The 26,589-nt window shown below is 41.2% G+C and overlaps 5 protein-coding genes and 3 non-coding genes across 11 annotated transcripts; 5 read left to right on the forward strand and 3 right to left on the reverse strand.

Moving 5' to 3' along the window:
- The first annotated feature begins 79 nt into the window (after positions 1-79).
- LOC122617232 (ubiquitin-conjugating enzyme E2 variant 1) lies at positions 80-3,312 on the forward strand. The gene is made up of 4 exons (XM_043792988.1): positions 80-205; positions 1,324-1,466; positions 2,269-2,394; positions 2,461-3,312. Exons 1-4 carry the CDS (start codon positions 178-180, stop codon positions 2,599-2,601), a joined length of 438 nt encoding a protein of 145 aa, XP_043648923.1. The 5' UTR covers positions 80-177; the 3' UTR covers positions 2,602-3,312.
- Positions 3,313-3,865: 553 nt separating this feature from the next.
- Positions 3,866-6,505, reverse strand: LOC122617231 (cytochrome c1, heme protein, mitochondrial). The gene is made up of 6 exons (XM_043792987.1): positions 6,328-6,505; positions 5,997-6,044; positions 5,705-5,853; positions 5,052-5,184; positions 4,693-4,986; positions 3,866-4,504 (listed from the first exon to the last, which is right to left on the reverse strand). The coding sequence occupies exons 1-6, from the start codon at positions 6,397-6,399 to the stop codon at positions 4,277-4,279; spliced, it is 924 nt and encodes a 307-aa protein (XP_043648922.1). The 5' UTR covers positions 6,400-6,505; the 3' UTR covers positions 3,866-4,276.
- A 774-nt stretch (positions 6,506-7,279) lies between these two features.
- LOC122616538 (kinesin-like protein KIF3A) lies at positions 7,280-9,780 on the forward strand. The gene has a single exon (XM_043792023.1). The coding sequence runs from the start codon at positions 7,448-7,450 to the stop codon at positions 9,479-9,481; it is 2,034 nt and encodes a 677-aa protein (XP_043647958.1). The 5' UTR covers positions 7,280-7,447; the 3' UTR covers positions 9,482-9,780.
- Positions 9,781-10,005: 225 nt separating this feature from the next.
- On the forward strand, positions 10,006-10,078 carry Trnav-uac. The gene has a single exon. It is a non-coding gene; the product is annotated as a tRNA-Val (tRNA).
- Positions 10,079-10,329: 251 nt separating this feature from the next.
- Trnav-uac lies at positions 10,330-10,402 on the reverse strand. The gene has a single exon. It is a non-coding gene; the product is annotated as a tRNA-Val (tRNA).
- Positions 10,403-11,783: 1,381 nt separating this feature from the next.
- On the forward strand, positions 11,784-20,955 carry LOC122616470. Of its 4 annotated transcripts, none has more exons than XM_043791929.1 (3): positions 11,784-12,462; positions 19,474-19,529; positions 20,638-20,955. In XM_043791929.1, the coding sequence occupies exon 3, from the start codon at positions 20,785-20,787 to the stop codon at positions 20,953-20,955; it is 171 nt and encodes a 56-aa protein (XP_043647864.1). In that variant the 5' UTR covers positions 11,784-12,462; positions 19,474-19,529; positions 20,638-20,784. The 4 variants fall into 4 exon arrangements, with proteins under 4 accessions (XP_043647864.1, XP_043647866.1, XP_043647867.1 ...); XM_043791931.1 differs by lacking the exon at positions 11,784-12,462 and adding an exon at positions 13,696-13,778; XM_043791932.1 differs by lacking the exon at positions 11,784-12,462 and adding an exon at positions 13,735-13,752.
- Positions 20,956-21,061: 106 nt separating this feature from the next.
- Positions 21,062-23,540, forward strand: LOC122616469 (putative phospholipase B-like lamina ancestor). Its single transcript, XM_043791928.1, has 3 exons — positions 21,062-21,321; positions 21,384-21,500; positions 21,567-23,540. The coding sequence occupies exons 1-3, from the start codon at positions 21,062-21,064 to the stop codon at positions 23,164-23,166; spliced, it is 1,977 nt and encodes a 658-aa protein (XP_043647863.1). The 3' UTR covers positions 23,167-23,540.
- Positions 23,541-24,982: 1,442 nt separating this feature from the next.
- Positions 24,983-25,064, reverse strand: Trnas-aga. The gene has a single exon. It is a non-coding gene; the product is annotated as a tRNA-Ser (tRNA).
- Between the last annotated feature and the right edge of the window lie 1,525 nt (positions 25,065-26,589).

Consider the following 26,589-nt stretch of genomic DNA (forward strand, 5'->3'; position numbering starts at 1 on the left):
TTTACCAATAATTGCATTAACAGTACTGTTATAGAGGGCGTTTCAGTAACCACTGTTAGGGGATTTAAATCAGAGTTGGTAAGTACGCAAAACAACAGCTAAAACTGCACTGGTCACATCACACTTATAACGCGTTAGCACACTGTTTCGGTATTTTAGCATTTAGCGTTAACCACAATGGCGAATACATCAAGTACCGGCGTTGGTAAGAAATAAAATTGATAAATTAGCGATTTGGCAGCTTAAAAATGCGATCCCCGCCTGCCCGGATGTGTTGGCCATCCGTTTTCCGCATTTCCCGCTGACCGGCGGCAATTTTTCCGCCGCAACGAGCCTGGAAAGCGGACCGCAATGTGTGTGTGTGTGCAAAACGGGCAAAAAGAAGACGAAAGCAAGGGCGAAAGACGAAAGCCGATAAAAGCGAAATGGGCGAATGGAAATATATTTTCGCCAGCGGACCACGCTGCTTCTGCAATTTTCCTTGGTCGCTTTTGGCGTTGGAAAAACTCCGTTGCAATTTGGCTTCGTGACTTGACATTTTCCGAAATATCACCCCCGCTCCAGCCCTCACTATCTGGCTCTCTCGCTCGCGCACGCTCTTCTTCTTGCCATCATACTTTTAAGTTTTTTCTTTATTTTTTTCGCACACTTGCGTTTTGCGTGCGTTCTTGCAAGCTGCCTTCCTTTTCTAATTAAATTAGCTGCCATTTACATTTGCTTGGATTGTTTTTGCAAATGCAGAAATTATGCTTTCGCCCCCGCCGACACACCCTTCCCCCGCGCCTATTGCTCCTAATATCTGCTCTTCGCACTTTTTTTTTTACTTGTGTTCTCTGCACGAAAATGCGTACAAAGTCACACGGCCGCAAACAAAAACAACACGCGAACCAACAACAACACGTACCCATATGACCCCACACTGAGAGAAAATGTCCCCGAAAAAGCACCGTATGTGCTGTATTCTTAGCGGATTCCAAGATAACGTAAATCCAATTAGAAAATTAATGGAACTGTTTCCAAAATGGATTTTTGGATATTACCTTTTAAATGTTGTATAGATTTTAGATACTATACGATGTTTTAAATAACTAAAGTGCATCTTTAATATATATTTTTTTTTATAATTATATATTTATCTTATCTGATAGACTCCATTATTAAATAATTACAATCATTTGGAAAGTTTATTCACTTTTCTGACCTGCAAACAAGAAAATTGGAAACAAGCCGCCAGTTAACTTGACAGTAATTAACGATTTAAGTTTTTCAGTGAAAATGCATTATGTCATCGAGTTCTCACCTCTTTGCCGTTTCACATTGCAGTGGTGCCACGAAATTTCCGCTTACTGGAGGAGCTGGATCAGGGCCAGAAGGGCGTGGGCGATGGCACCATATCGTGGGGATTGGAGAACGACGACGACATGACGCTTACCTACTGGATCGGCATGATCATCGGTCCGCCTAGAGTAAGTTTCCATTTCGATTGAACTTTCCTCACGACGTCACCAGATAAGCCCGGTTTATCAGACTGTTCTGTTGGATTATTGACGTTTTATCGCTTAGATGGCGCAGGCCAATGAGTAGGAGATTCAGTTTGGATGGCAAATTGTATCTTTGAAAGCTTCGTATCTCTTCAGTGCGAAGGAATTTGCTAATATTTGCATGTCATTAGCACCGCTGATGCAACTCATTGTGAGAGCAACTCATTCTTCAGAAGTCATTGCCTTTACTAAATATTTAGCTTCTTATGATCTAATAGAAAAATCAATGTTTAGTTAGTTTACTTGGATAATGATATGAAGGAATTTAAAATGTAACTCTGCTGGGATTTAATCTTATGTGGAAACTTCAAGCTACAATCTAGAACTATTGCTACAAAGTATAGGTATAAGGACTCTCGATTACGTGTCAATTAATTCTTATTTTATTCAAAAGAAAATATTCCACTTGGCATTTCCTGAGGAAAACTGCTTTAGCCTTGAATTACTAACCAGGAGGGCTACGGAAAACTAAATTTGCATTTAATTTTTGTATAGTCTAGAAGTGTTGCGCGCGCCGCCGCATGAATCATTGAGGAGTTTGGGTGGCAGGGTCTTGGAGCAGAGTCCCAACTAGGTTTAGTTGCAGTGGCAACTAAAGTGGAGAAGTGGCAGACTGAAGGGAATGGGCGACTGACTCATCGACACTTTGATTATAAATGCTCCGAGTATTTAGCGTATAATCAGTCAAGACTCATTTAATGTTAATGGCAAATGCTTGTGCTTACAGACACCATTCGAGAATCGAATGTATTCACTAAAGATCGAGTGCGGCGAACGCTACCCGGATGAGCCACCAACACTCAGGTTTATAACTAAAGTAAACATAAACTGCATTAATCAGAACAATGGCGTGGTAAGTGCATGCAATCGGATGTGGTATAAACAACGAATGCTAATGATTTATTCGAAATCCCAACAGGTTGATCATAGATCAGTTCAGATGTTGGCCAGGTGGAGTCGCGAGTACAATATAAAAACGATGCTGCAGGAAATCCGTAGGATTATGACCATGAAAGAGAACCTGAAGCTGGCACAGCCGCCAGAAGGAAGCTGTTTTTAGTCGACAACATCCGTTAGCAACACCAGCAGCAGCTGCACCAGCAACGACTGCAACTTGAGCGGGAGCAGCATCCACACCAAACAGTAAAAGCAGGAAAACCCCATCAGTCCAAAAGTCCAAGACCAAGGTCGCCACATTAGTGGAATGAAGAGATTGTCTGTGGTGGCTGCTCCTCCGAGTTGCTTTCGCCGGCAGCGAATGATTATTAATGAACGTAATAAAGATCGAGTGCGGTTATTGTGGCAAGAACAACAACCAAATGCAAGCTATATACTATAAGTAAAGGGAACAGCGGCGAAAAATGCGATAGGAGCGTCACTATGAAAACGGTCATCGTCGTCCCTTCCGTCATGAACTATGTCATCGTGTTTGGTTACTTTACTTCTACTTCAGTCCCAACAAAACAAAAACTAAAAAAAAAAATAAGGAAACTTCTTGAATAAGAAATAAAACAGCAGCGAGCGAAACAAGTAAAAATGCCTGAGAGATTCGAAAACTCAGAATATTATTTCAACCCTTCAAACAACAAGCAACAAATTCGTAAACTAATCGAACAGAAAAGTAATGCATAACAATGATAAAGATAAATTAAGATCACAGCATGAGAGCCGAGCGTAATTATTGTTTTTTGCGTAAACTAAAACTTTATTAATTATATACATAAAGCAAAATATATATTAATTTAAATAAAAACCAACATGTCGAACAGAATTTTTGTAGACGGCCGACAGTACGAACGTTTTTTTTTTTCCAAATGAAGAAGCGATTTTTAGTTGATTTTATATTCTTTCAATATCTTCCTCCCGAATCGCTTGGGACGAGGGACGCGATTTATAATCATTGAATTGTGGAAATTATAGATATATATATATAGAAACACACACACACTAAGCCGATGAGGAAATCGAGCGGACAGAACGATGAACGATGAATAAAATAATACTTTAATTTAAGCTTCTAAATAAAACAATTAATCCAATAAAACGTGTGAAAGTGCCGAGTATCAGTCATCACTTATGGGGAGCAGAGATTAAAAGTTCCTCATAACTGAGGACGGATATTGCACATCTGTTTCTAAATGGGATTTCTTTAAAGACATAAACATTACTTTGGCAAGGGTAAACGAAATCAAGGAGAAATTTAAGTTTTCACTTCCTGTTCGTACTGTTTTGAAATACTAAACTTTCTGTTGCATTTTCCCAACTATATCCGATAAAATGTTTTCCACCGCAGCCTAGAAATGATTTCCCAACAATCATTTCCGTTTATTTGTCAATTGTTTATTGTTTTAAATACATAATTGATTTATCGATTCTATACACAATCAATGCTACATTATCCATCAATTATTTCGCTAGGCTCTGGTAGTCTCTGTAGCCTTAATCCCCCTCTCTCATTGATTCTTCCGATCTGATCTTCGTTTGGTACTGGGTTACGGATACCAAGGATGTTTTAGATTTAGCTAGTTTTATTTGGATCGTTTTGTTGGCTCTCGCAAATTGAATAGTTTTTGTGTTTATGTTTCAGCGGAGAGAGAACATTGACTTGGTTGGTGGTTTGCGGATGCTGTTTACTTGTGTGTTTGGTTTTGCTTAAAATTGATTTATCTTTATTAGTCGGTAAAGCCGCGATAACACTGCATTTCTTCACACCATCAAAATCAAATTCAAACATCCTACTTCTCCTTGGGCACGAACACGATCTTCCGCGACTTGAGCGATGACCACTTGTGTCGCTTAATGTAATACGAGACGACGGTCAGGAAGCTGAGGATGCCGATCACCTTGATCAGCAGCTGCTTGCGGTCATCGTGCTCCGGCTCGGAGGTCCACTTCAGGAAAGTGGCCACGTCCTTGGCCAGCTGGCTCTGCGTCGGCGGTGTGCCGTCCTCGTACTCAATGACCTGAAATAGGCATAATCATTAAATATTGCTGTCGTATCTTAAAGTTCAGTCTTATTATGTTATATCGATTTGAAATCATTAGTCCGGAGATTATTAACTGCATTTCTTGAGTAACCACAATATCGAGGACTTTAAAATCGATAGTAGCATACAAAACCAATGGATTCAGTAATTCATCAGCCACCCACCTCGTTGTACAACACCTGGGCCATGGAAATGGCACCACCCGGGAAGTACGGGTTGAAGTACTGGCCCTCGCGCAGGACCACTCCGGCAGGAGCATCGTGGTAGCCGGTGAGCAGCGAGAAGATGTAATCCTCTCCGCCCTTGCGGGCCGACACGATGTAGCTCAGATCCGGAGGATAAGCACCGTTGTTGGCAGCACGGGCCGCCTCCTCGTTGGGGTAAGGCGACGGGAAGTAGTCGGACAGCTTGCCTGGGCGAGTGTAGTAGTTGCCGGTGTCATCGGGACCGTCCTTGACCTGTTAAGGGCACATGCAAGTCAATTAGAAACCATGTAGATCTATAAATCCTTTCGCAACCCTACCGTGATCTGCTCAGCCTCAGCCTTGGCCTCGGCTTCGGTGTGGGTGACACCAACCAGATTGCGGTAGGCAATGTATTGCATCGAGTGGCAAGCGGAGCACACCTGCTTGTACACCTCGTAGCCGCGACGAACGCTAAAAGTGAGAATTGAAAGCATGTTAGTGACTGGTTAACAGAGGCAGGGGTTTAAAACCATCTTGTACATTAATATTTTCAGCAATGCAGATACTATTCAGCACTTTTTAGGAACAAGTAACAATCTAACAATCCGTAACTCTTCTATGTTCTGCTAATTGCTGTTCTGATTAGCCTTTACAATCACAGTCTGTATCATACATATATGGCTATTAATCTATAGGTGCTATCAGATATTTAAGATTACAAGAGATTTGTTGAGGAATTGCCTATGTTTTCAAAATTGATTACTATATTTTTATAGGTAAGTTTGAGATACATTAAGATACTTGAAACAAAATCTATCACAGCTCACTAATCAATGAAGAACTTTTTGAATATCTTGAATCTTGCTACACACTGGACGATATTTATCCCAATTAAATTCAAATACATTTAGGTTTCTCCCTGATAGATAGGAATGCCCAGTTCCCGACCATGGCTCCGTTTAGCCGGGAAAAAGCCCGCACCATTGATTACCTCTGGTGGTCCAAGGCGTCGAAGAGGCCCCTGTGGCTCCAGGGTTGCGCGGGGGAGTGCACCTCGCCGCCGGAGGCCTGCACGGACTGCTCCAGGGCGTAGATGAGGGCACCCACTCCGCCGGTGATCGCTCCCAAGGCTCCGATCAGCTGTTCGTCGTGCACACAGACGCACACGCACGCACACCCGCACACAGTCACCGAGAAGCAAACGCGTTTTGAGGTTAGGTCCGGTCGGGTATTATGAAATGCGAAGTGGGGGAATTTGTGGGATTCCTGACTCGCAGACTTACCTTCTTGTTGCCACTGGCCCAGCTGCCGGCGGAGGAGAGGTTCTTCGCCTGCAAGCAAAGAAGATGCCATTTAGTACTGACGTTCGCCCAAGGAGAGTACGAATTTTTGCACGGAGTTACATAATTGGGTTGTTCGGTTCGTATCCGAGTTCGTTAAATCCCATTGGAACAACGGATACCACTCACTATGCCACTCAGTGTGCAGCATTGGTCCTTGCATTTTATGCCCGGGATTGGTGCTAATTCATGTTTTTCTCCATCTGACACGACTCCTTCACAAGGTGCTGCGGTGGCTGTGGAAAAGTAGCAGCCGCCGTTTCCCGATCTTTACCTGCTGCAGGCTGAGTGCTGGCGCGGATTTCAGCAATCTCAAGCCATGGAATCTTCGCAATGTCGCTGCCATGGTGGCCGGAGTTTTAATTTCTGCGTCGTCTGGTCGGTAAAGGAAACTCTGCGGGCAGCCAATCGCCAATCGAATCAATCTTTCAGTTCCACTGCCACAACGTCTTCCTCTTCTTCGTTGCTCTCTCGCGGAGGTGGTGGGCAACTCGCTCGTTTGCCAGCGAATCGGCGGGGGCGATAGTTTTAGTATTTTTCATTTTAATTTAAATTATTAATTTTAATTATGATTTTCTTTATATCAATCGTTTTTTTAAGCCAGCAATAATAGATTTAATTTTAGTTATATCCTTTTTTTAATTAATTAAATATTTTATTTTGTATTGCTTAGTGCTTTTAATCTTTGTCAACTTATTTCTATAGCTTTCTTTTTATTCACTTCGAACTCAATATTTTCCTACTTGTTGATTCAAAACACATTACAATCCAATTGGAATTTTTGTTGACATTAAGTTGGAGTTTTAGATGTTTTGGAAACCACTTGATGATATCAAAAGGAAACGACAACACAGCTGTGCAATCTCTTATAAGCCTTAATAGAATTTAGGGAGATGTTATGTAGTTTTACATATCCCAATGAGCTATTACTACATAATCTATAAATTTCAGTTGATAATATTTAAGTTTATGGACAGTTGTAAAAAGTTCAAAAATACTTGCATAAGCCTTTAAAAACATTTAAAAAAAAAACAAAATAATTTAGATATAGCAGTGAACAAAATATCCTTCAACTGCTTACCCTATTAAGGATTTATAATATAATTTTAGTTTTATTTATTTTTTATATATGATTATGAATACCTTGATACCGATGAATACCTTTTTCCGCTGGTCTGGCATCCCACTCGCCAGTTTTTCGCACACCCCCACTTATCGATAACAGCTGACCACCCGTTAATCATTCGCCAAACAAAAAAAACCTAGCAACGCATAAACAAATGCGAGAAAAACCCCCATTTATTGATTTCCACTAAGTGCGGTCAGCGCAAAAAGTGGTTAATAGCTCTCACCAGACAAGGAATAACACCGAGGATCCCAGGACGCAGATCGCCATGCCGCAGGAGGAACCAAATGCGGGCACAACGGCCCAACTCGATGACGAAATCGAAAATGTGCGTGTTGTGGTACGAACCCGACCCATGGATAAAAATGAGTTGTCCATGGGAGCGCTAAGTGCGATTTCGGTGGATAAGATCAACCGGGCCATTACGGTGATGAAACCGAATGCCACCGCCAATGAGCCGCCGAAGACGTACTACTTCGACAACGTATTCGATGGGGGATCCAATCAAATGGATCTCTATGTGGACACCGCCCGTCCGATTGTGGACAAGGTACTGGAGGGCTATAATGGCACCATCCTGGCGTACGGACAAACGGGCACCGGCAAGACGTACACCATGTCTGGGAACCCGGATTCGCCGCAAACAAAGGGCATCATTCCGAATGCATTTGCGCACATCTTTGGGCACATTGCAAAGGCCAAGGAGAACCAGAAGTTCCTGGTGCGCGTCAGCTACATGGAGATCTATAACGAAGAGGTGCGTGACCTGCTGGGCAAGGATGTGGGCAAGAGTCTGGAGGTCAAGGAGCGACCAGACATCGGTGTCTTTGTTAAGGATCTCAGTGGCTATGTGGTGCACAACGCCGATGATCTGGAGAACATAATGCGATTGGGTAACAAAAATCGTGCCGTGGGTGCCACCAAAATGAACCAGGAGAGCTCCCGTTCCCATGCCATTTTCTCCATTACTGTGGAGAGAAGTGAGCTGGGTGAAGGTGATGTGCAGCACGTGAGAATGGGTAAGCTACAGCTGGTGGATCTTGCCGGCTCCGAAAGGCAGTCGAAGACCCAGGCCAGTGGACAGAGACTTAAGGAGGCCACCAAGATCAATCTTTCGCTTTCGGTGCTGGGAAATGTGATCAGTGCTTTGGTGGATGGAAAGAGCACACACATACCGTATAGGAACTCCAAGCTAACTCGACTTCTGCAGGACTCTCTGGGTGGAAACTCCAAGACCGTGATGTGTGCCACCATTAGTCCAGCGGATAGCAACTATATGGAGACTATTTCCACCCTGCGCTATGCTAGTCGTGCTAAGAATATCCAGAATCGCATGCACATCAACGAGGAACCCAAAGATGCTTTGCTTCGCCACTTTCAGGAGGAGATTGCCCGACTGCGAAAGCAATTGGAGGAGGGCGACAGCTTGGAGGAGGAGCCACCGAGCTCCGAGGAGGAGGAGGATACAGCAGACGACGAACTGGAGGCTCCGCTGGAGATCGAAATGGAATCATCAACGGTCCAGGCTGTGGAGAAAAAGCCAAAGAAGAAGCGCGAGAAAACCGATGCCGAAAAAGAGGAACTGGCCAAGCGCAAAAACGAGCATCAGAAGGAAATCGAGCATGCGAAGACGGAGCAGGAAACACTTCGCAATAAACTAGTCTCGCTGGAAGGCAAAATTCTCGTTGGCGGGGAGAATCTTCTGGAGAAAGCCCAGACGCAAGAGCTGCTGCTGGAGCAATCCATAGCGGAGCTGGAACAACATGAGAAATCCGAGGAGGCGCTCAAGCAAACACTACAGCAAAAGGCCACCGAAAGGATAGACATTGAGGAGCGTTATTCCACGCTGCAAGATGCCAGCACTGGCATTACCAAGAAGATACACCGAGTAATGCAGATGCTAATGGGCGTGAAGTCGGAGCTGGCAGATCAGCAGCAGGAACACCAGCGCGAAAAGGAGGGCATCTACGAGAATATCCGAAGCCTATCCAGGGAACTGGCCCTTTGCGAGCTGGTATTGAATTCCTACGTGCCCAAGGAGTACCAATCGATGATTAATCAATATACGCACTGGAACGAGGACATCGGCGAATGGCAGCTGAAATGCGTGGCCTATACGGGTAACAACATGAGGAAGCACATCTCGGCCCACAAGATGAGTGGCAAGGAACCAGATTTCCTGGATCTCTCACACGTTTATCTCAGCTACAACACCGATGGGGTGTCCAATCCAATGCGCTCGAAATCCGCCAGGCCGCGAACCTCGGGTGTGCCCAGACCCACAACTGCCAGGCGGTATTGAAGGGAGTTTTGGAAGGACAAACGACTGCTAGTCCAGCTGCACGTCCTCAGCGGTCTGCGCGTCCAGTTTTGGTTTCTGCTCCTGCTAATCCTGATTTTCTACAGCCTCAGATTCATTTGCTCAGCGAATTTCCTTTGTGTTAGACCTTAGTTTTTGTTGATTTATTGCTTAGGACATACTTTTTAGGTTGAACAACGGTGCAATATATGTATATTTACAACTGTGTTTGTAATTTTAATTTCTAACTTATACTTATTTTATAATATTTACAACTAAGTAGTAACAAGATTTTACCCGAATAGGCACAAATATGATACTATTGATGTGCCCTTGGCTTTTAAATAAAAATATTATACTCACATATAACTAGTTTATATTTGTTTAATATGAACAAATTAAGAAAAATGCAAGCAAGCATTATTAACTAGAAAAAACTACAAATATTTTTCTGCAGCTTAAAAGCATGCTATGGATTTTCAGCGTTTGCAGGAGGAAACTGAAATTTGGCCGGCCTACGCATAACTGGTTCCATAGTGTAGCGGTTATCACGTCTGCTTTACACGCAGAAGGTCTCCGGTTCGATCCCGGATGGAACCACGTTGACGGAAAATAATTTTTTTCAATGGGTAATTGTAATTTTTATTAATATAATATTTGTACCAGATAACATAAAGGATAATTAAACAACATTTTTTTATTCACTCAAAATAGTAAAATCAAAGAGTTTCCTAATTAAAAATATGTTACCGTTTTTCTTTGTATATTATATTTATTAATTCTGTTTGCCACAAAAAAGTTCTAAATAAAATAAAAAAAAATAATAAAAATAAAAAAAGTTACTCTCCTGCTGGTTCCATCCGGGATCGAACCGGAGACCTTCTGCGTGTAAAGCAGACGTGATAACCGCTACACTATGGAACCAGATGCCATTCGAATGACAAAACTCAAACAGAACACAAACCCTAAAAAGGTTCTTAACCAAAGTGAATAATTCGATCTTAAGGAATTTTAAAATCTGGGCTGATGATTAAAAATTAAAATAAGCCCAAGAATGTGAAAGCTTTAAGTCGAACGATAAATAATAATGTCATAATTTAATAGTCCTGTCTTCTTAATTTAATGTCGTTCGTTTGATTCGCTTAAATGCCTTCCGTTCAGGTGTTATTTCGATACCGGATTACTCATCCCACCTGCAGAGGATGCGATTGTTTGCTCAGGTATGCCGGCGATAAGGAAACCAAACTGTACTTTTATCCACTATTTATCCACGGCTTTGTGCGAATTTCTACGCCTGTCACTTATTTGATTTTAGGGTACCCAAATGAATATAACATATGTATGTAGCTGAAAGCATTTCCGCCATATCAGTTCGCTCTTATCGCAGCACGTTTTGTTTGCCCATTTTGCTGCAGTTAGTTGCGATTTGGGGGGCGGAGCTCCACTCGAAATCCGACAGGCGGTATCGGTATCACCGTAAGACGTCACGAAATAACTGTTCAATTTACATATATTCACGCGAAACCAATCTGCCAAGTGGGAAAGAGAATTGCGTTGCCAGGTGAAAGAAAAAAAAAGATCGGAGTGAAAAATCACGGAGAGCAAGGAGATAATTTTCACTCACTGGCAGCCAATTGAGTGGCACGAAATAAGTCATACACCCAGCTACAAAGCAATGGGAATGACGTTCCTTGCAAGAAATGTTTTCTTTGATTTTATCAAAAGTTTCTTAAAATAACTTTGTTCATGCAAAATGCATGTAAGAATGAGCCGTAGTAGATATGTATGTAAATATATACGAAAACGTGCTTAAAAATAAGAATATAGTGTGGTGGTATACAAATTCTTTTAAATGCACTTTAAACGTAGTCTTTACAATAAACTGGTTCTATAAACATATACATATTTCTTTATGAACCAAATTCGGTTGGAATTTCCATTTCCATTAGTTTGATATACATTTTTTAATAGGATTTCTGCACTCTGTAAAATAAGAAATAATAAATGATATGTAGACTTTCAGTTGCAGGGTTAATAAGTTTGTACTTAGTCTTATTTAAAATATATTTCTGTTAAGAAAAGAAGACTTTTAACCAAACTACATGAGTCTTCGTAGCCTAGTGTGCTTTACATTTTTTAAAACTTTACTCAACATATTCTTATGAGTTCTTTGTAGCCCAGTGTACTTGAGTGGTTGCTCTCGCACTTTCTGGGAGTCGAGTTGAGTTGAGTTGAGTGGAAAGCCGCTGATTGCGAGCGATCGTAAAACTCTTCGGCCCCAGAGGCACAATATCAGTCTGTCCGCTGCGCATAGTCGAAACGGAAGGAAAATCGTTTTAATTCCCTGTGATCTGTGTTTGCGTGTTGAACTCGAGTTTTTTTTAGTTCGTTGTTATCTTTTCAATTTCACTTGGATGTGCAATTGCCGACGCTAAAAATACGTAACGCGTGCAAGAAATAAAGTGTATCTCGCCCGACGCTCAGTTGAAATAATTACAACGAATTTATATATGTATAAACGCCACGTTCTCGCGTTCTAACAAACTCTCCAATAAAACACTCAAGCAGCACATTACATATACCCGACCACGCTGTATAATTAGTTACTTGCCGCATAGCAACAATAATAATATCAAACATTTCGATGATCTGAAGTGACACAAGTTTCTGAATCTTAAAAGCAGTGTGTTGTGTTTGGTTCCCAGGAACCGCGAATAAAACCAATCGAATAGAGAGTGAAAACCGGGAAAAGTTATACACACCTTACCCTGCGCCTTTTCAATGTAGCCCTTCATGGATAATTAACACGAGAGCGTTGTGTGACTATATAGCAAAATCGTGTTAAAGTCGTGTTCGCAGTGGCTGAATTTAGCAGCGATCCAACGAAAAGTGACCCCGCAATCATCATCTCAACACCCCCCTGCGAATTTCTCTCATTTGTCGGCGCGGAATTTGCCTGAGTCACGAGCCATTTCAATTTTCCGGTGAGTTGTCCTCGCTCTCAATCTCAATCGCAATCTCATTCCGAAACCGAATCGGTAGAAGTGTACTGAACTCGAGTGTTAAGCGTTAACTGTTAGTGAAAACAGTTCCATTGTATCATTATTGACCTCGAAATGCCATCGCAAAAATCAGGAACGCGTCGCAATATCTGTTTACCGACAAAAAAATAGGGTCAACATATTGCGATTGTCTGGGGACGTTTTTTCCCATCGTTGGGTAGAATGACATATGAGGATTATCTGGGGATCGGGAATCGAACGATGAATCGCAATAGGGGTGGCTGTCCCTTGAGTGACATTTGTACAACCACTAAAGCCAACCGGTTCAAGGGTTTTCTCATTTGGAAAAAAAGGAATTTTTCCTATTTTTCCATATTTATTATTTTATTATCAAAAAACTTAAAGTGTTTATGCGGCATTCTTTAAAATAGATCATTCATTTTAAAAATAGATATGGTCAGACATCATAGACGTGTATAAATATATTTTATGTTTCTGTGAAAATATTTCTTTTAATTTTCGCGTTTTTCAAACTTAAAAGTAGGTATTTTCACTTCAGACAGCTATGTGAAAATGCCACTTTTTCAATAAAATTACCATTCATATGTATGAGTTATAAGCAATATGCGAACTTTTATGCGACATTTTTTATGCGCCCTACACTCTTATCTAAGTTCAGAGGGGAAATACCAGTGGTGCCGCTTATATTTAGCACTTGTTGTCTTGGCGGGACCACTGATTAAGTTCCGTGAATGACTCCGCTATCGGCTATCGGCCAGACTTTACCCTGAAGTTGAGTCACCCGTTAAATAACCACTTCCACATATAATTCAGATATCTGTATCTGAATCGTAGCGGAATCACAGCAGATCACATGAGTGTCGGGCAGACCGTTGACATGGGTGAGGACCCAGTAAACAGAAGTCCGCGCGAGATACTTACTGAACTTCAAGTGTAGGTTTGCCAAATAAACATGTCATATAACCATTAAGACATAGGGCATCCAAAAATACATCGTACTTGACGTTGACGTATTTACATACGTAGATTATCCGACCGTTTTAGTGCCTTTTCCGCTAAAACATCACCATTATCTCCAGTAGATAACGTTTTTTTTTGCACTATATGAGATGTGGGGACCCCAAACATATCAAAATCGGTGGCGGTTTAGTTGGAGCTATACACCAGAGCAGTTCGGTTTGGCCACTAAGCAAAGTTTAAGAGAAGTTCATTGAAAAGTAAACCTCTACAAAATGAAAACCTTGCAAACAAGTACGAATTTGTTCGCTTGAACAAAAGTAAGAGTTCAACCTCAAAAGCCAATGGCCTAGAATACAAGCTCCGCAAAAAATATATAAAAAAAACACCAAGACACAACTTCTCAAGTTACCTCAAAAAAGAAAAATAAAATAACGATCGCCGGGAAACAAAAGGGGTAATTTTTGCCGCCTAGCAACAAGTTCTTGTCGCTGTTCCACTGCGCATGCGCGGCTCATTTCAATGAATGTTCTTCGAAGTCTCTTCGGCCTGAGCAAACAAATAAAGGCAATAAAAACTATTCAAGAAGAGGGGCAGGTCTTTCCGAGAAGTTGCCAGGCGGCCTGCCATCTCCATCTCCATCCCCATCTCCAGCTCACATTCTCATGTTCCCACAGTCCCAGACAAATGAGGTCAAAATCCTTGAGGTTCTTGTCCTTACTGGCTGGACGTACAGTGGAGATTCCATGCCTCTAACTGAGCACAATGGTTAGAAAATTATTGATGTCAATATAACATACTAAGCTCACTACTGTGAGGTAATTCACTTTTTAATTCAAATATGACTAAACTTAGATAAGTCATAGCTATTGAATGTCTACTGTATATTAGCTATAGGTTCACCACGGAATGCAGACGATCGAAGAGGAAGAACAGGAAAGCAGACATTCATCCGTCTGCAGTTTGAATATAGGGAATATACATATAAGCAGGCAATCTAGATTGTTGAAAGTCCTCCATTTTTGCTGGTGCACAGATCACTTAGAGCTTTGATATTGACCGACAATTGTCAATGAAATGGCTTACTAAAACCCGATGAGATAAAGACTAATCAAGGTTACGCCCCGCCATTCGATTTACGCTCTAGAAATGTGAATATATGTGTGTTTTATGCTCGAGCTAACATGTCGCCATTTCAATTCATTTCAATTGAGAACGAGTCCCCAAGAATGTTTTTTGATTGACCCCAAAATGAGACGCTTATCAATTTGGCTGAGCAAAGAAAGTGAAATGCACTAGAAAGCCTTGGATGAGACAGAAGCGTAAGAGAGGAAGCTGAGTGTCCCGCAATTTTCATGGGAAAACCATTTTCAATTGCGCACTGCAATGCGGCTCAATTAAATGTCAATTTCAATTGTAAAACTGTAGCCAAGCGGAAACACGATTGCCTGTCAGTTAGCAGTTCGCATGGACAAGTGCATAATGCGCAAATAAATCAGACATAGTGGCCATAAATAAATCTGACCAAAGAACCTTGCGTAATTAACCCACAACCACACCTTCTCCGACCGCCGATTGCACTTCTTAGGCAGAGATAACTGCCTAGCTGTCTATATAGCTATATAGCATATAGCACCTGTCAATCCGCAGAATCCGAAGAAAGCCCAAGCGAACCGAACCCCTTCCTCGAAAATGGCGGCCAAGTTCAATAGAAATGCTGATTCTAAAAGACCTAGCACGAAAATAAAAGTAAATAATGTACCAACTATAAAATACCCAGTTTTCAAATTGCCCCAATTCTTTTAATGCGTTGCCATAAATCGAAAGTTTTGAATTTTGTTTTCAATAATTCCATGCATTATCATTTATGTTCCGTATTTTAAAAAACAGCAAATACCAACAGCTAATATTTAGGCAAATGTGAAAAGTATATGTATAACTATAATTCATTTGATTAAGAATGCACAGATAATTTTCACAAATTATCAAATAGGAAAATTTACCGCATACCCGTGAACTTTTCAGCTAGCGGGTATGAAAATTTCGCACGATTTTCCCGCCATCGTCGGCGTGGCTAGAAAAACCCGAGAGCCGAAAGACAAAAAGCCGAGTGTCGAAAAAGCACCGACAGTTTCGGTGGCAACGTCAAGGCATTCGCACGATCCAAACAGATACTGGGCGATCGGACTAAGAGATTGACGTAAAGGAGATTCCGCTGTATCTTCGAGATACTTATTCGGTGCAGATTTTTCCGGTTTACGAGGAATACTCGTACAAAGAATTTTAATACAAATTAAGTCGCAGTCCCATCGCATTTTCAGTTAATTGCAGTTAATTTATAAGCGAAATAGATTTTGGTAAGTGCCTTATCAAACGGGGTAAACGAACTTATCAACCGTGGGATTCCTTAAAATAACCGGTTTCGGTTGCATCAGAATTTGTGAACTGATTAGTTTTTAAGAGGTCTCACAAATGTGTTTATGCCAATGACATTCAACAATAACATAAAATTGCGACTTAATAGAGGAAAATAATATAGAATAAACTGTTAAAAAAACACATTTTCCTAAAAAGAATACAATATGGTACAGTTTTATAGTGATGTTCTTATGTAAAGTAGAATCTTTCTTATCTTTACTTATATCATGAGGTCGATAAATCGCCTTCCCCTGGGAACTCAATGTGAAAATGATAATCATTTGGGGACAATGAAATTGCTTTGAATATGCCTGATTATTCGCGATCGCAGATTATGAATATTCTATTGTACGCCGATTTCATTTGCCGCCTATTAGCATATACTAATTCAGAATTTCCCGCACCAGCCCCTAGCTAATCAAATATATACACAATTGTTGCCATATTTAATCTGATTAAATCAGCGAACTGAACGTATCATTCACAACTCAGTTGCAATCAGCTGGATGGGTTGTTAGCATCTCGATAGTCATTCGATTGAAGCGTGTTGGATCGGATCAGCTGAGATGAGTGAATTCCGGTGGTCTCCAATGGAATACTACGCCTTTGGCTCGTTACAACTCGCTCCTCACGTTCAGACGATCCCCCATAAATTCCCCCTTTCTCAGAACTGAATAACCTGTTCCGTCCACGTGCGGACCATAGAGATTCCGCCTGTTCTGATCCCCAGATCCATCAGATCCCCAGATTTGCCAGATTCGCCAGATCAGCCAGTCCAGACGTCGCGACGCGGCGCTTGGGGTTTTGTCTGTCTGTCAGTAGTCTAAACACTGGACGGGGTTCCATTCCGAAAATGTGCAATCCCAACAAAAGATAATGTATCTGCATTGCGGAAAAAAATTGATAAAAGCGTAGGATTCAAGATATATTGATATTAAATATTTAAAAGAATGAGCAAAAATATCACATAAAATATGGTAAAAGATAAAGGGTTTGCTTGTAGTTTTTGGTAAAATACAATCAATAGAATATTGCAGTATTAAAGTAGAATCACTTTGTTTCAGTGAGCGATTGTAATCTGGTTCTGTAACAATATTTTATGGCATATTTGTGCTCAGTGTATGCCTTCTGCAGTGCGGCGCTGTCTGCCTTTACAAAACGGGTGCATTCTCTGTGCTGACTATCAACTTAGTTGTAGTTGTCCAGGCATCAGTTTACACGGCACTCACTCCAGACTTTAGACTCGGACATGGGGCTCATCAAAATCGGTGGCGTTGTCAACTGGAAGGCGGCGCGTGGCATCGGCCAAGTTAGCAGTTTTCCAGTTACCTGAATCGAAAGCCATGGAAAGCATGGCACACACGACCGAAATGATTTTGCAGCGTTGACGATCCGTGCGGGGATTCATTCAGTGATTCCCACAATCAAAAGGGGAGTGAATTAAGTTGGTTATCCAATACGCTAATAATGGCATTATTTCCTGAACAACACACGTGGCACGTTCAGTGATCGAAAAGCACTCTATTCTAGTTAATGCCACATGTGGCGTTTGGAATTCTACGAAAGTTTATCATTTTTATGTGGAATTGAGCAGACGGAATAAAATGTATACCAAGAATGTGAATTATATTCAAGTGTTTACTTAGTGCGCATATATTTTAAATGAATGAGCAATAGAAGTAATGGCCAGGCAGCCATCAAAAGTTTCCGTTTCCAATGGAAAATCATTCTTAATCAAAGAAATAAGTAAATATCAGTTTATATTATGGAATTATGGAAATGTTTCTAGAGCATACTATGTGGGAGGGATCTAGTTCATAAAGAAATTAACAGGTTCCCAGTAAATTTCCTCTGCTGTAGGGAAAATTTCATCGAGGCTAGACTAAGGATTATCTTATCAGAGCAAACTACATAGAACTCCGCTGATTGAACTTACGTTCTTAATATGCCAAAAGCTAGACATGCATATCTAAATATTGAACTAATAAATATGCTGACAATCTTATCAATATTTCTCCCTTGGCGACAGCGAAAGTTGAGCCCCATTTTCGGTGCGGCATGTGTAAACTATTTACACCGACTAAGTTTTGATTGATCAACTGACAAACTACCAGTATTGTACCATAAATGCATGTGATAATTTTGTCAGGGCTATGAAAACAATGCCACCAGCATTTAGCTCGGTAGCGCACATTGAGGATTTAGATGGATACATATGGATATGAAAGGCAAAACAACTGTGTTTGCACAGCGATAATGATAATAGCGTTAATCGAGTTAAGTAGTTAAATGAGCCGCAAAGACGTCAGTGCGATCTCTCACAACCTTTCCCCAGTTTTATGCTCCCCGTGCTATTTTGGTTGCCAAGTTTGCATTTAGCTTTCCTGAACTGGCGCTAATGCGTCAGTTGAAGTTTACTTCGAACTTTTCAGTTGGATCTGTCTATATATATTTACTATATACGTGGGTAAATTGACAGTCTGGTTGTGGGTAGCAGCAGCCTTCCATGAGGGCAAGTCAATTAAGTTCTGTTATGGATTACCTTTAATATGTTTAAACATATAAACTTATTTCATTGATACTGAATGGCATCGATTGATGTGTTGAGGCTGACTCTTTGCCTTATATCTTGATTGCTGTTTATTTTCACAACGAACTGAAATGGAAATGAGTGAAATTGAAATGAAAGAATTTCCGTTCGTACTTGTGATATTTTTCGAATTTGCAATTCAGTTGTTTACACAGCGTCTTTAAATAATTGATTATCGCTCCCGGATTAGTCACACATCCGAAAGCATTACTTCATTAAGAGCATTCTAAACAGGTGATTTAGAATGATTCGTGTGAAAATTACCCTTTTTCTGATATAAGGCGCTATTCAAATTAGCTTTTAAGTAAGCAAAAAAAAATATGCAGTTGCCAGGTAATTAAAATTGCTGTACAAAAATAACCCAGTTGCCAGGCCATCAAACTGGCCTTCCAGTTAAATGACCTAACTTACAGTGGAAAATTTACGAAATTGTTACTGAGAAATACATTATTTTTGGTTTTCAATGCCATAAGTGCTAGACTTTAAAAACGCTCCTTCATATGTTATATTAATTACTAGACTATTAAGATATTTTTGTATTATGAATAATTAGGGAAAAGATAATTTGAATATGAAAATATCAACTGATAGATCGATGTGAAGCCCCCAATTGGCTTTCTGAGAACTCAATTACGAACCTTCCGAACTTCAACGAAGACCACCAGCCAAATTGGCGATCGTATGTCATATCGCATATCCAGTAATTGCCAGGATCAACATTTTGTGACAAATAAGCCAACAATAATAAGCGCGTGCGCCTGCTCAGCGTTGTCCAATAAAATCCAAAGTAAACAAAACCACTCCAGACTCCTTACTATGCGAGTATGTCGGCAGAATTCAGACAAATCACGAGACTTGCGACTATTGAATAAATAAACAATGATGCGAATTAATAAAACGTTGACCGAATGTCTGAGAAAATGTTTGGATTAAAGGCGCCTTTTAATCGTGGATAATCCAACATCAAATTGACCAACAAATTGATTTCCTTTTTATTTTCATTGCAGTTCTTCAAATGGGTTGACTTGTGATATTGCTGCTTCCTGGACCCGGGAAACAAAAGGTAAGACTTATTATTATTATTACACGATTTTACACCTGTTAATACCATAAAATCACTCGTAAATCCATGCCAGATATCAATCTAAATATTTGCGTTTTCGTATATCGAAAAGACTAGCGCATTTTGCGATACATTTAGGAACAAATCAGAGCAAACAATCTGGGAATACACATGCAATATAGATTTTTAATTGTATCAGCGTGCCGATTGATTGATGTTAATACCATTCAGAATTGTTCAAAAAATTTGCAAAGAAAGCAAAAGTGTACTATGGTATAGTACTGATACGGTTTGGAATGTTCTCACCACGTGTCCAATGTACACAAATACACATATTGTTTACGCCAGACTAGTACAGGTTTAATTTGGAATTTCCGATCGGAATTTCCAATTTACATTATGGATTAAGCAAGATCTTCAATGTGCTTGGCATTGGCTTTGAAATTGTAATATTTATCGACGCCAAAGCAATTTGCATTTTGTAATCATAATGTTGTTTATTAATTAACTAAGGACAGACCTCAGCCAAACTGAATTTTCCGCTGTTTGCAGCTTCACCATCATTACGCTCATGCCGATTATTTTATTAGGTAGATATTTCTACGAGATCTGTAGAACACCTGCTTATCTTTCTTCGCACACTCTTACCATTTGCCCAGCTGCTGTTTTAGCCATATACCAATTCGGGCACTCGAGTTCTATTCGAGCAATAAAAATAATTTATAAGTTTTACAAATGCTTAAATTTGTTTACCACTCTCTGGACTTTGCAAAAAAGGAATTTCCTCTGGCAAATGTAGCGAAAGTGCGAGGTAAACACTTGGGATTATGGGATCATCAGGGAAAGTGTGTAAATATTGAAAATGGTTCAAGGGCGGAACTTTGGAAGATTCCGGTACGGCTTATAACATTTAATGAGCATTTAGTAATAAACGCAGTGCAAGCACAAATCATTGGATTTGTTTTCTTAGTAAATATTTACATCGATGAATGGATGTTATACGAGTATGGCATAAATAAATATTCCTTCGAGACGTCATAGTCTCTGCTTTATGATCAAGTTTTGCGTGGTTTTCAAACATATCAATTTTGGTTTGCTCTTTTTTCAGGGATACAAATTGAACCTCAAAAGACATAGCCCAGCTTCAATAAACCCACCGCCAAACCACCGAAGCCAATTAAACGCAATAGTTAGCAAGAAATATAAAAACACCTGGAAACCGTTGGAATCTCTGCTTGAAAGCAGCGCACCACCCATGAACCAATCGGCCAAGGCGCTCAACAGCGTGGCCACCGAGATCAGCACCTCCTGCTCCTCCAGCACCTTCACCATCCATCCACAGAACCACCTGCACACTGGCCACCTGATTGCCCACCGTCTTGGACACTCCTACGCCGCTCGTGCCGATCACAATTATCTGGCATAAGTCCTGCCTATTTGGAATCTGAATAGTGGAACACTGATTCTAGGATCAATTCTTGAGAGGATTTTCCCTTGTTTTGCATCGTAGCAGCTTCACGACGGCCGGCACAATGTTAAAAGTCGTTGGTGCATCGTGGCAAAAAACGCGGATAGGGACCTACATCCTGATCGGTGCTGGTCTCTTGGTCATCGGAGCCTTCTTCATTGGCTACATGGAGAGGCCGGAGTACGATGGCACCTATTGTGCCACCGCTCTGTGGACCAAACAGGTGGGCTTCCAAATTGAAAACTGGAAGCAGCAGAACGATCTGGTCAACATACCCACGGGTGTTGGACGCATTTGCTACAAGGATTCGGTTTATGAGAATGGGTGCGTATTACCACTTTACATAACATATGGGATTATTCTAATTTACCATTGCCAATCTTTAGTTGGGCCCAAATCGAAGTGGAGACGCAAAGAACTTATCCGGATTGGGTGCAGGCCTATGCCGCCGGAATGCTGGAGGGTTCGCTGACCTGGAGGAACATCCACAATCAGTGGACCAAGTAAGATAGCCCTATATTTATTTTGAATTATTTCTTTATTTTAATATATATTTTCCCCCAATTTAGTACCATTTCCTCGTCTTGCGAGCGTGACGAGAGCACCCAGAAGTTCTGCGGTTGGCTCAGGGACCTTTTGACCACCAACTACCAACGCTTGAAGCGGCAGACTGAAAAGGCTGAGAATGATCACTACTGGCATCAGCTGCATCTGTTCATCACCCAGCTGGAGGGCCTGGAAACTGGCTACAAGCGAGGAGCATCTCGAGCACGTTCCGACTTGGAGGAGGAGATACCATTTTCCGATTTCCTGCTGATGAATGCCGCTGCCGATATTCAGGACCTGAAGATCTACTACGAGAACTATGAGCTGCAAAATAGTACGGAACATACCGACGAACCCGGCACCGAGCAGCCCAAGAACTTCTTTCTGCCCAGTGCCACCATGCTGACGAAGATCGTCCAGGAGAAGAAGTCGCCACAGGTGCTTCAGTTGCTCTTCGGCCACAGCACGGCTGGCAGTTACTCCTCCATGTTGAGGATCCAGAAGCGGTACAAGTTTCACTACCACTTCTCGCCGAAACTCAGGAGTAACACGGTGCCCGGTGTGGATATCACTTTCACCGGTTATCCTGGTATCCTCGGATCCACCGATGACTTCTACACCATCAAAGGACGTCATCTGCACGCAATCGTCGGAGGAGTGGGCATCAAGAACGAAAATCTGCAGCTTTGGAAGACGGTGGATCCCAAGAAGATGGTGCCCTTGGTGGCACGCGTAATGGCCGCCAATCGGATATCCCAGAATCGTCAGACTTGGGCCAGTGCCATGACCAGGCATCCATTTACGGGAGCCAAGCAGTGGATCACCGTCGATCTGAATAAAATGAAGGTGCAGGATAACTTGTACAATGTCCTCGAAGGCGATGACAAACATGACGATGCGCCGGTGATGGTGAACGAAAAGGATAGAACTGCCATCCAACAGCGTCACGATCAGCTAAAGGATATGGTCTGGATTGCCGAGCAGCTGCCGGGTATGATGACCAAGAAGGATGTTACGCAGGGATTCCTGATGCCGGGCAACACGTCCTGGCTGGCCAATGGAGTGCCGTATTTCAAAAATGTCCTGGAGCTGAGCGGCGTCAACTACAGCGAGGATCAACAGCTCACGGCGGCCGATGAGGAGGAGCTGACCAGCCTGGCGTCGGTGGATAAGTACCTGCGCACTCATGGATTCCGTGGCGATCTGCTGGGCAGCCAGGAGTCGATTGCCTATGGCAACATAGATCTGAAATTGTTCTCCTACAATGCCCGACTGGGCAGCAGCGATTTCCACGCCTTTGCGGGTCCAGTCTTCCTCAAGTTTCAGCATATCCAGCCGCGAATCTTCGAGGATGAGAGCAAGGATGGTGCTGTTCCACCCGCCGCCTCCATGGGCGACGAGCGGCTGAGCGTGAGCATCGAGGATGCGGATAGTCTGGCAGAGATGGAACTGATCACGGAACGGCGATCAGTGCGAAATGATATGAGGGCCATTGCCATGCGCAAGATTGGCAGCGGACCCTTCAAGTGGTCGGAAATGAGTCCCGTGGAGGAGGGCGGTGGCCATGAGGGGCATCCTGATGAGTGGAACTTTGACCAGGTCTCGCCCAAGTGGGCGTGGTAGGCGCTGAGGAGCAGGCTTCTTCTTCTATTTTAACCCGTAGAACCCAATCGAATTTGTACCCAAAAACCCACCTCCATCCATTTTGAAAACTGGAAAGCAATATTTGTCCTAGATTCAGTAGTTAGTGTCTTGTCTTGTCTCGTCTCGTATAACTTGTGTGTTCCTAGTTGGTACATAACCTACGTCCATAGTCTTCTAGTGTCTACTGTACTTATGTATGTATGCGTGTCCAATCGATTGTTGTCTTCCAGCTGTACAAGTTCTTATTTTCCGTAGGTCTTTTGTAAATTAGCAACAAAATTGGAAACATATTTTTTAGCAACAAATTTTTGTACTTTAGTAACTTTAAACAAATTGTAAATTAATAAAAACCAATACAACCAAAAGCCACGGACTTTGTTTTTCTTTTAGAAGAAATGTTCACTATTTGTGCAAATTACTACTTTGTGTAAATTACTAATCTAATGTTTGTAATTTTTGCCGCTTTGGCGTTTAGCTAAGGCTAAAACCAATCACAAGAACTATTTAAGCCAAAAGCTTTGCTGAGAGCTTTTGAAATAGAATTGGTAAATGATTTATCTAATTAAATGAATGTGATATTGCTTATTGCCAACATTTTTAATATACAACAGTCCATAAAATATTTTACATTATATATCAAAAACAATTTCAATATGTAAATATATTTTTGGGGATCTAAGTAATGTACGCAGGCAAGTTTGGTGCTAATGCTTAACCTTGCACTAGTTTATATAATTAACATTTTTGATAAAAATTACTTAGCTCCTCCCATTGGTCTGCTCCGATTGGCCAATTTAAGTTAACTCCTCCTTTGCAGCTATTTTCATTGGGCGCTTTCCTATTGGCCCACGTCGAATTGCCAATCAGCTTTGGCCACACCCATTTGCCAACTTTTAATTGGTAAGCTCCTTAAAGCTGTCAAACTTGAAGTTATAATTCAGGTTTTTTTTCTCTTTTAAATAATTACAATATAATAATAACAAAATGCAGCAAAAGAAGCTGATCACAATACTTATCTTCTGCCTGAAAAAGCATAAAAAGTGCTCATTGACTGACGCTCTTTTACGGCGTGTCTCACACTTCCTTTCGACCCATTGTCTCAATTACACTGCAAATCTTCGCAGCGCGAGGATGAAGGAGCACAATAAAGTGCGAGCTGGAAGTTGTCAAAAACAATTCGAGGAGGAGCCCCGCACCAATTACCAAACTCAAATAGATCTATTTCGAAATTCAATTTGCAATCGTAGCTCGCATCCAGGGCAGCCAACAAACGAGGCCAATTACTTTAAAATATTTCGTCGAGCAAACTTGGTCGACAAGTTTCGAAAAACAAAAAGAAAGTAACCGAAAAGGCAAAGAGGTTCGGTTCTTTTGTCTTGGTAAGGAAACTCAGAGCTGGCAACAGGCTATGTGGGGGATGCTGTGCGGGTGGCTGAGAATAAAACAGAAATCCCTTTTATGCTTTGATTATGGTAATTTTGCGATTTGTTTTCATTGCAGTGAAACATGCAATTTTCCTATATATACGCCAGCTATATACATATACATATATATTATGTAGTCCATCTAAGGGGGAAACTATGAGCTCCAGCAAGTTGCTGGTATGCAACTTCGTAGCTTGACAAAGACCAAGGCAAGGAATAGCAATTTGCATAAGTTGTGCCAACGAACAAACTAGCTGGATGCACCCGAAAAAACATCCTAACAAAAATACATTTTTTAAAAACTTTCCTATAAAAATTCGAAGCTCTAAAAATTTGAAAAAATATTTGTGTATAAAAAAGTATTTAACGATCGCAGTCGGTAGGATTCGAACCTACGCTCCCAGAGGGAATCTGATTTCTAGTCAGACGCCTTAACCGCTCGGCCACGACTGCTTGATGAAGGAGTTCAGCGAAGAGATACTGAAAAGCTTGTTCATAATAACATTTGGCGTATACAATCTCTTGCACATAATTTAAACATATAGGTTTTTATTATCTTTAGAAATTTATTCAATCCACTTAATGTGGCTCCTATCTTTTCCACTCGATTTCTAAATATAGAACAGGTTTATAATAGACTTTTAGTTGGAATTATTGCTTTGCTCAAGTCTATTTGTCTACGAAAAGAAGATTTTTCGATTTGAATGAACAAAATTTGTTTAAGTGCAGCGAGACGAAGGAAATTACAGCAAAGTATTTTGCATACATTCAGGTCTTGCCTGAATTCCTCGCCTGCAATTTCCACCTCCATTTCACTCATTGTCCCTGTCATATGATTTAGCTGAATTATGGCCGCCATTCGGTTCGTTTCGCCCTTGGGCTAATTTATAAACGTAAATCTACTTTGATGCTAATGACGCCGCTGAAGGCAAACAACATCAAACAGCGTCCTCCCGCAGATAGTTTTCAGTTGATATATCAATTTGCATGCCAAAGGTTGAAATTAGTGCATTTGCTCAAGGGCCGCCTCGCCGATGGCTAAAATCTATACGAGTATATGCGAACATATATTCTTCCCACCGATTTCACCCGTTTTAAGCCCCAGTTCAGCCGGCAGGTGTTGGCACTGTACAAGCATTGTGATTTATGGTTTAGCCACGCAATTGCGTACGGCCAGTGACCAGCATTTTTAAGTGTTCAACGCTGCGTATGCGTAACATATGTGCCGCCAGTATTTCCACCTGTGTGGGCGAGTACATGTTTGATTAAATTATGTCTGCGTGCAAGTGGAAAATATCCAACTTTTGCTGGGTTGGTCGGTCGCAGATGGCTATAGGAAAGTGTATAGAATGACCTGAAAATACTGATTTTATAATATAATTAAATGTTCAAAAAAAAAATGCAAAAAGTTTTTTAATCAATTTATCAAACGATGAAATTGCTGAAATTTGTGATCATCACAAATGTCGTCTTTTGCAAGGAAGTGTTTATGTGACTGATAAACATAAAACTAAACTTAAAGATATTAAATACAATTGCAAGCGATAACTTAATTTTAAATGCAGCAGAAGAATTTCATTTCCAACACATAATACTAAACACTGATTTGCTTCCCATCAAAATTCAATTTGTGTTGGGTTGTAACTCGCATTTGATGAAATTAGTTTTTGGCGATATGTGCTCCCAAGGACAGTGACAAACTGCAGTGGTGTGAGTGTGTATCTGTGTAAAGGGACTCCATTCATAGCTTAAATCGCTTGTCCAGCAACGAGATTCTCGAGTGCTTATCACGCACCAGACAACAAAAAATACCTGGGGGCAAAACTAACCATACCTTCATACTTGGAGTCAGCCTGGAGATATCCTGCGACCCGTCTGACTGTGGCCACTGGTTATTTATTTGCTCATTTGTTTGGGACCATTTTTTCTATATATTTTGACCCAGCTTGGTTCTTTATGTGCTCAGCACACATTTGTG

The sequence above is a fragment of the Drosophila teissieri genome, chromosome 3L (genome assembly GCF_016746235.2).
Source record: "Drosophila teissieri strain GT53w chromosome 3L, Prin_Dtei_1.1, whole genome shotgun sequence".
NCBI lineage: Eukaryota > Metazoa > Arthropoda > Insecta > Diptera > Drosophilidae > Drosophila > Drosophila teissieri.

Bases quoted from the DNA above. Each gene is read 5' to 3' on its own strand.
- LOC122617232 (XM_043792988.1), top strand. From the start codon at position 178: ATGGCGAATACATCAAGTACCGGCGTTG. The intron at 1,467-2,268 runs GTAAGTTTCCAT...TTGTGCTTACAG, and splicing joins TGATCATCGGTCCGCCTAGA to ACACCATTCGAGAATCGAAT. The intron at 2,395-2,460 runs GTAAGTGCATGC...AAATCCCAACAG, and splicing joins TTAATCAGAACAATGGCGTG to GTTGATCATAGATCAGTTCA.
- LOC122617231 (XM_043792987.1), bottom strand. From the start codon at position 6,399: ATGGCAGCGACATTGCGAAGATTCCATGGCTTGAGATTGCTGAAATCC. The intron at 6,045-6,327 runs GTAAAGATCGGG...CTTTGCTTGCAG, and splicing joins CAGCACTCAGCCTGCAGCAG to GCGAAGAACCTCTCCTCCGC. The intron at 5,854-5,996 runs GTAAGTCTGCGA...CACGACGAACAG, and splicing joins GGGCCAGTGGCAACAAGAAG to CTGATCGGAGCCTTGGGAGC.
- LOC122616538 (XM_043792023.1), top strand. From the start codon at position 7,448: ATGCCGCAGGAGGAACCAAATGCGGGCACAACGGCCCAACTCGATGAC.
- LOC122616470 (XM_043791929.1), top strand. From the start codon at position 20,785: ATGAACCAATCGGCCAAGGCGCTCAACAGCGTGGCCACCGAGATCAGC.
- LOC122616469 (XM_043791928.1), top strand. From the start codon at position 21,062: ATGTTAAAAGTCGTTGGTGCATCGTGGCAAAAAACGCGGATAGGGACC. The intron at 21,322-21,383 runs GTGCGTATTACC...GCCAATCTTTAG, and splicing joins GATTCGGTTTATGAGAATGG to TTGGGCCCAAATCGAAGTGG. The intron at 21,501-21,566 runs GTAAGATAGCCC...CCCCCAATTTAG, and splicing joins ATCCACAATCAGTGGACCAA to TACCATTTCCTCGTCTTGCG.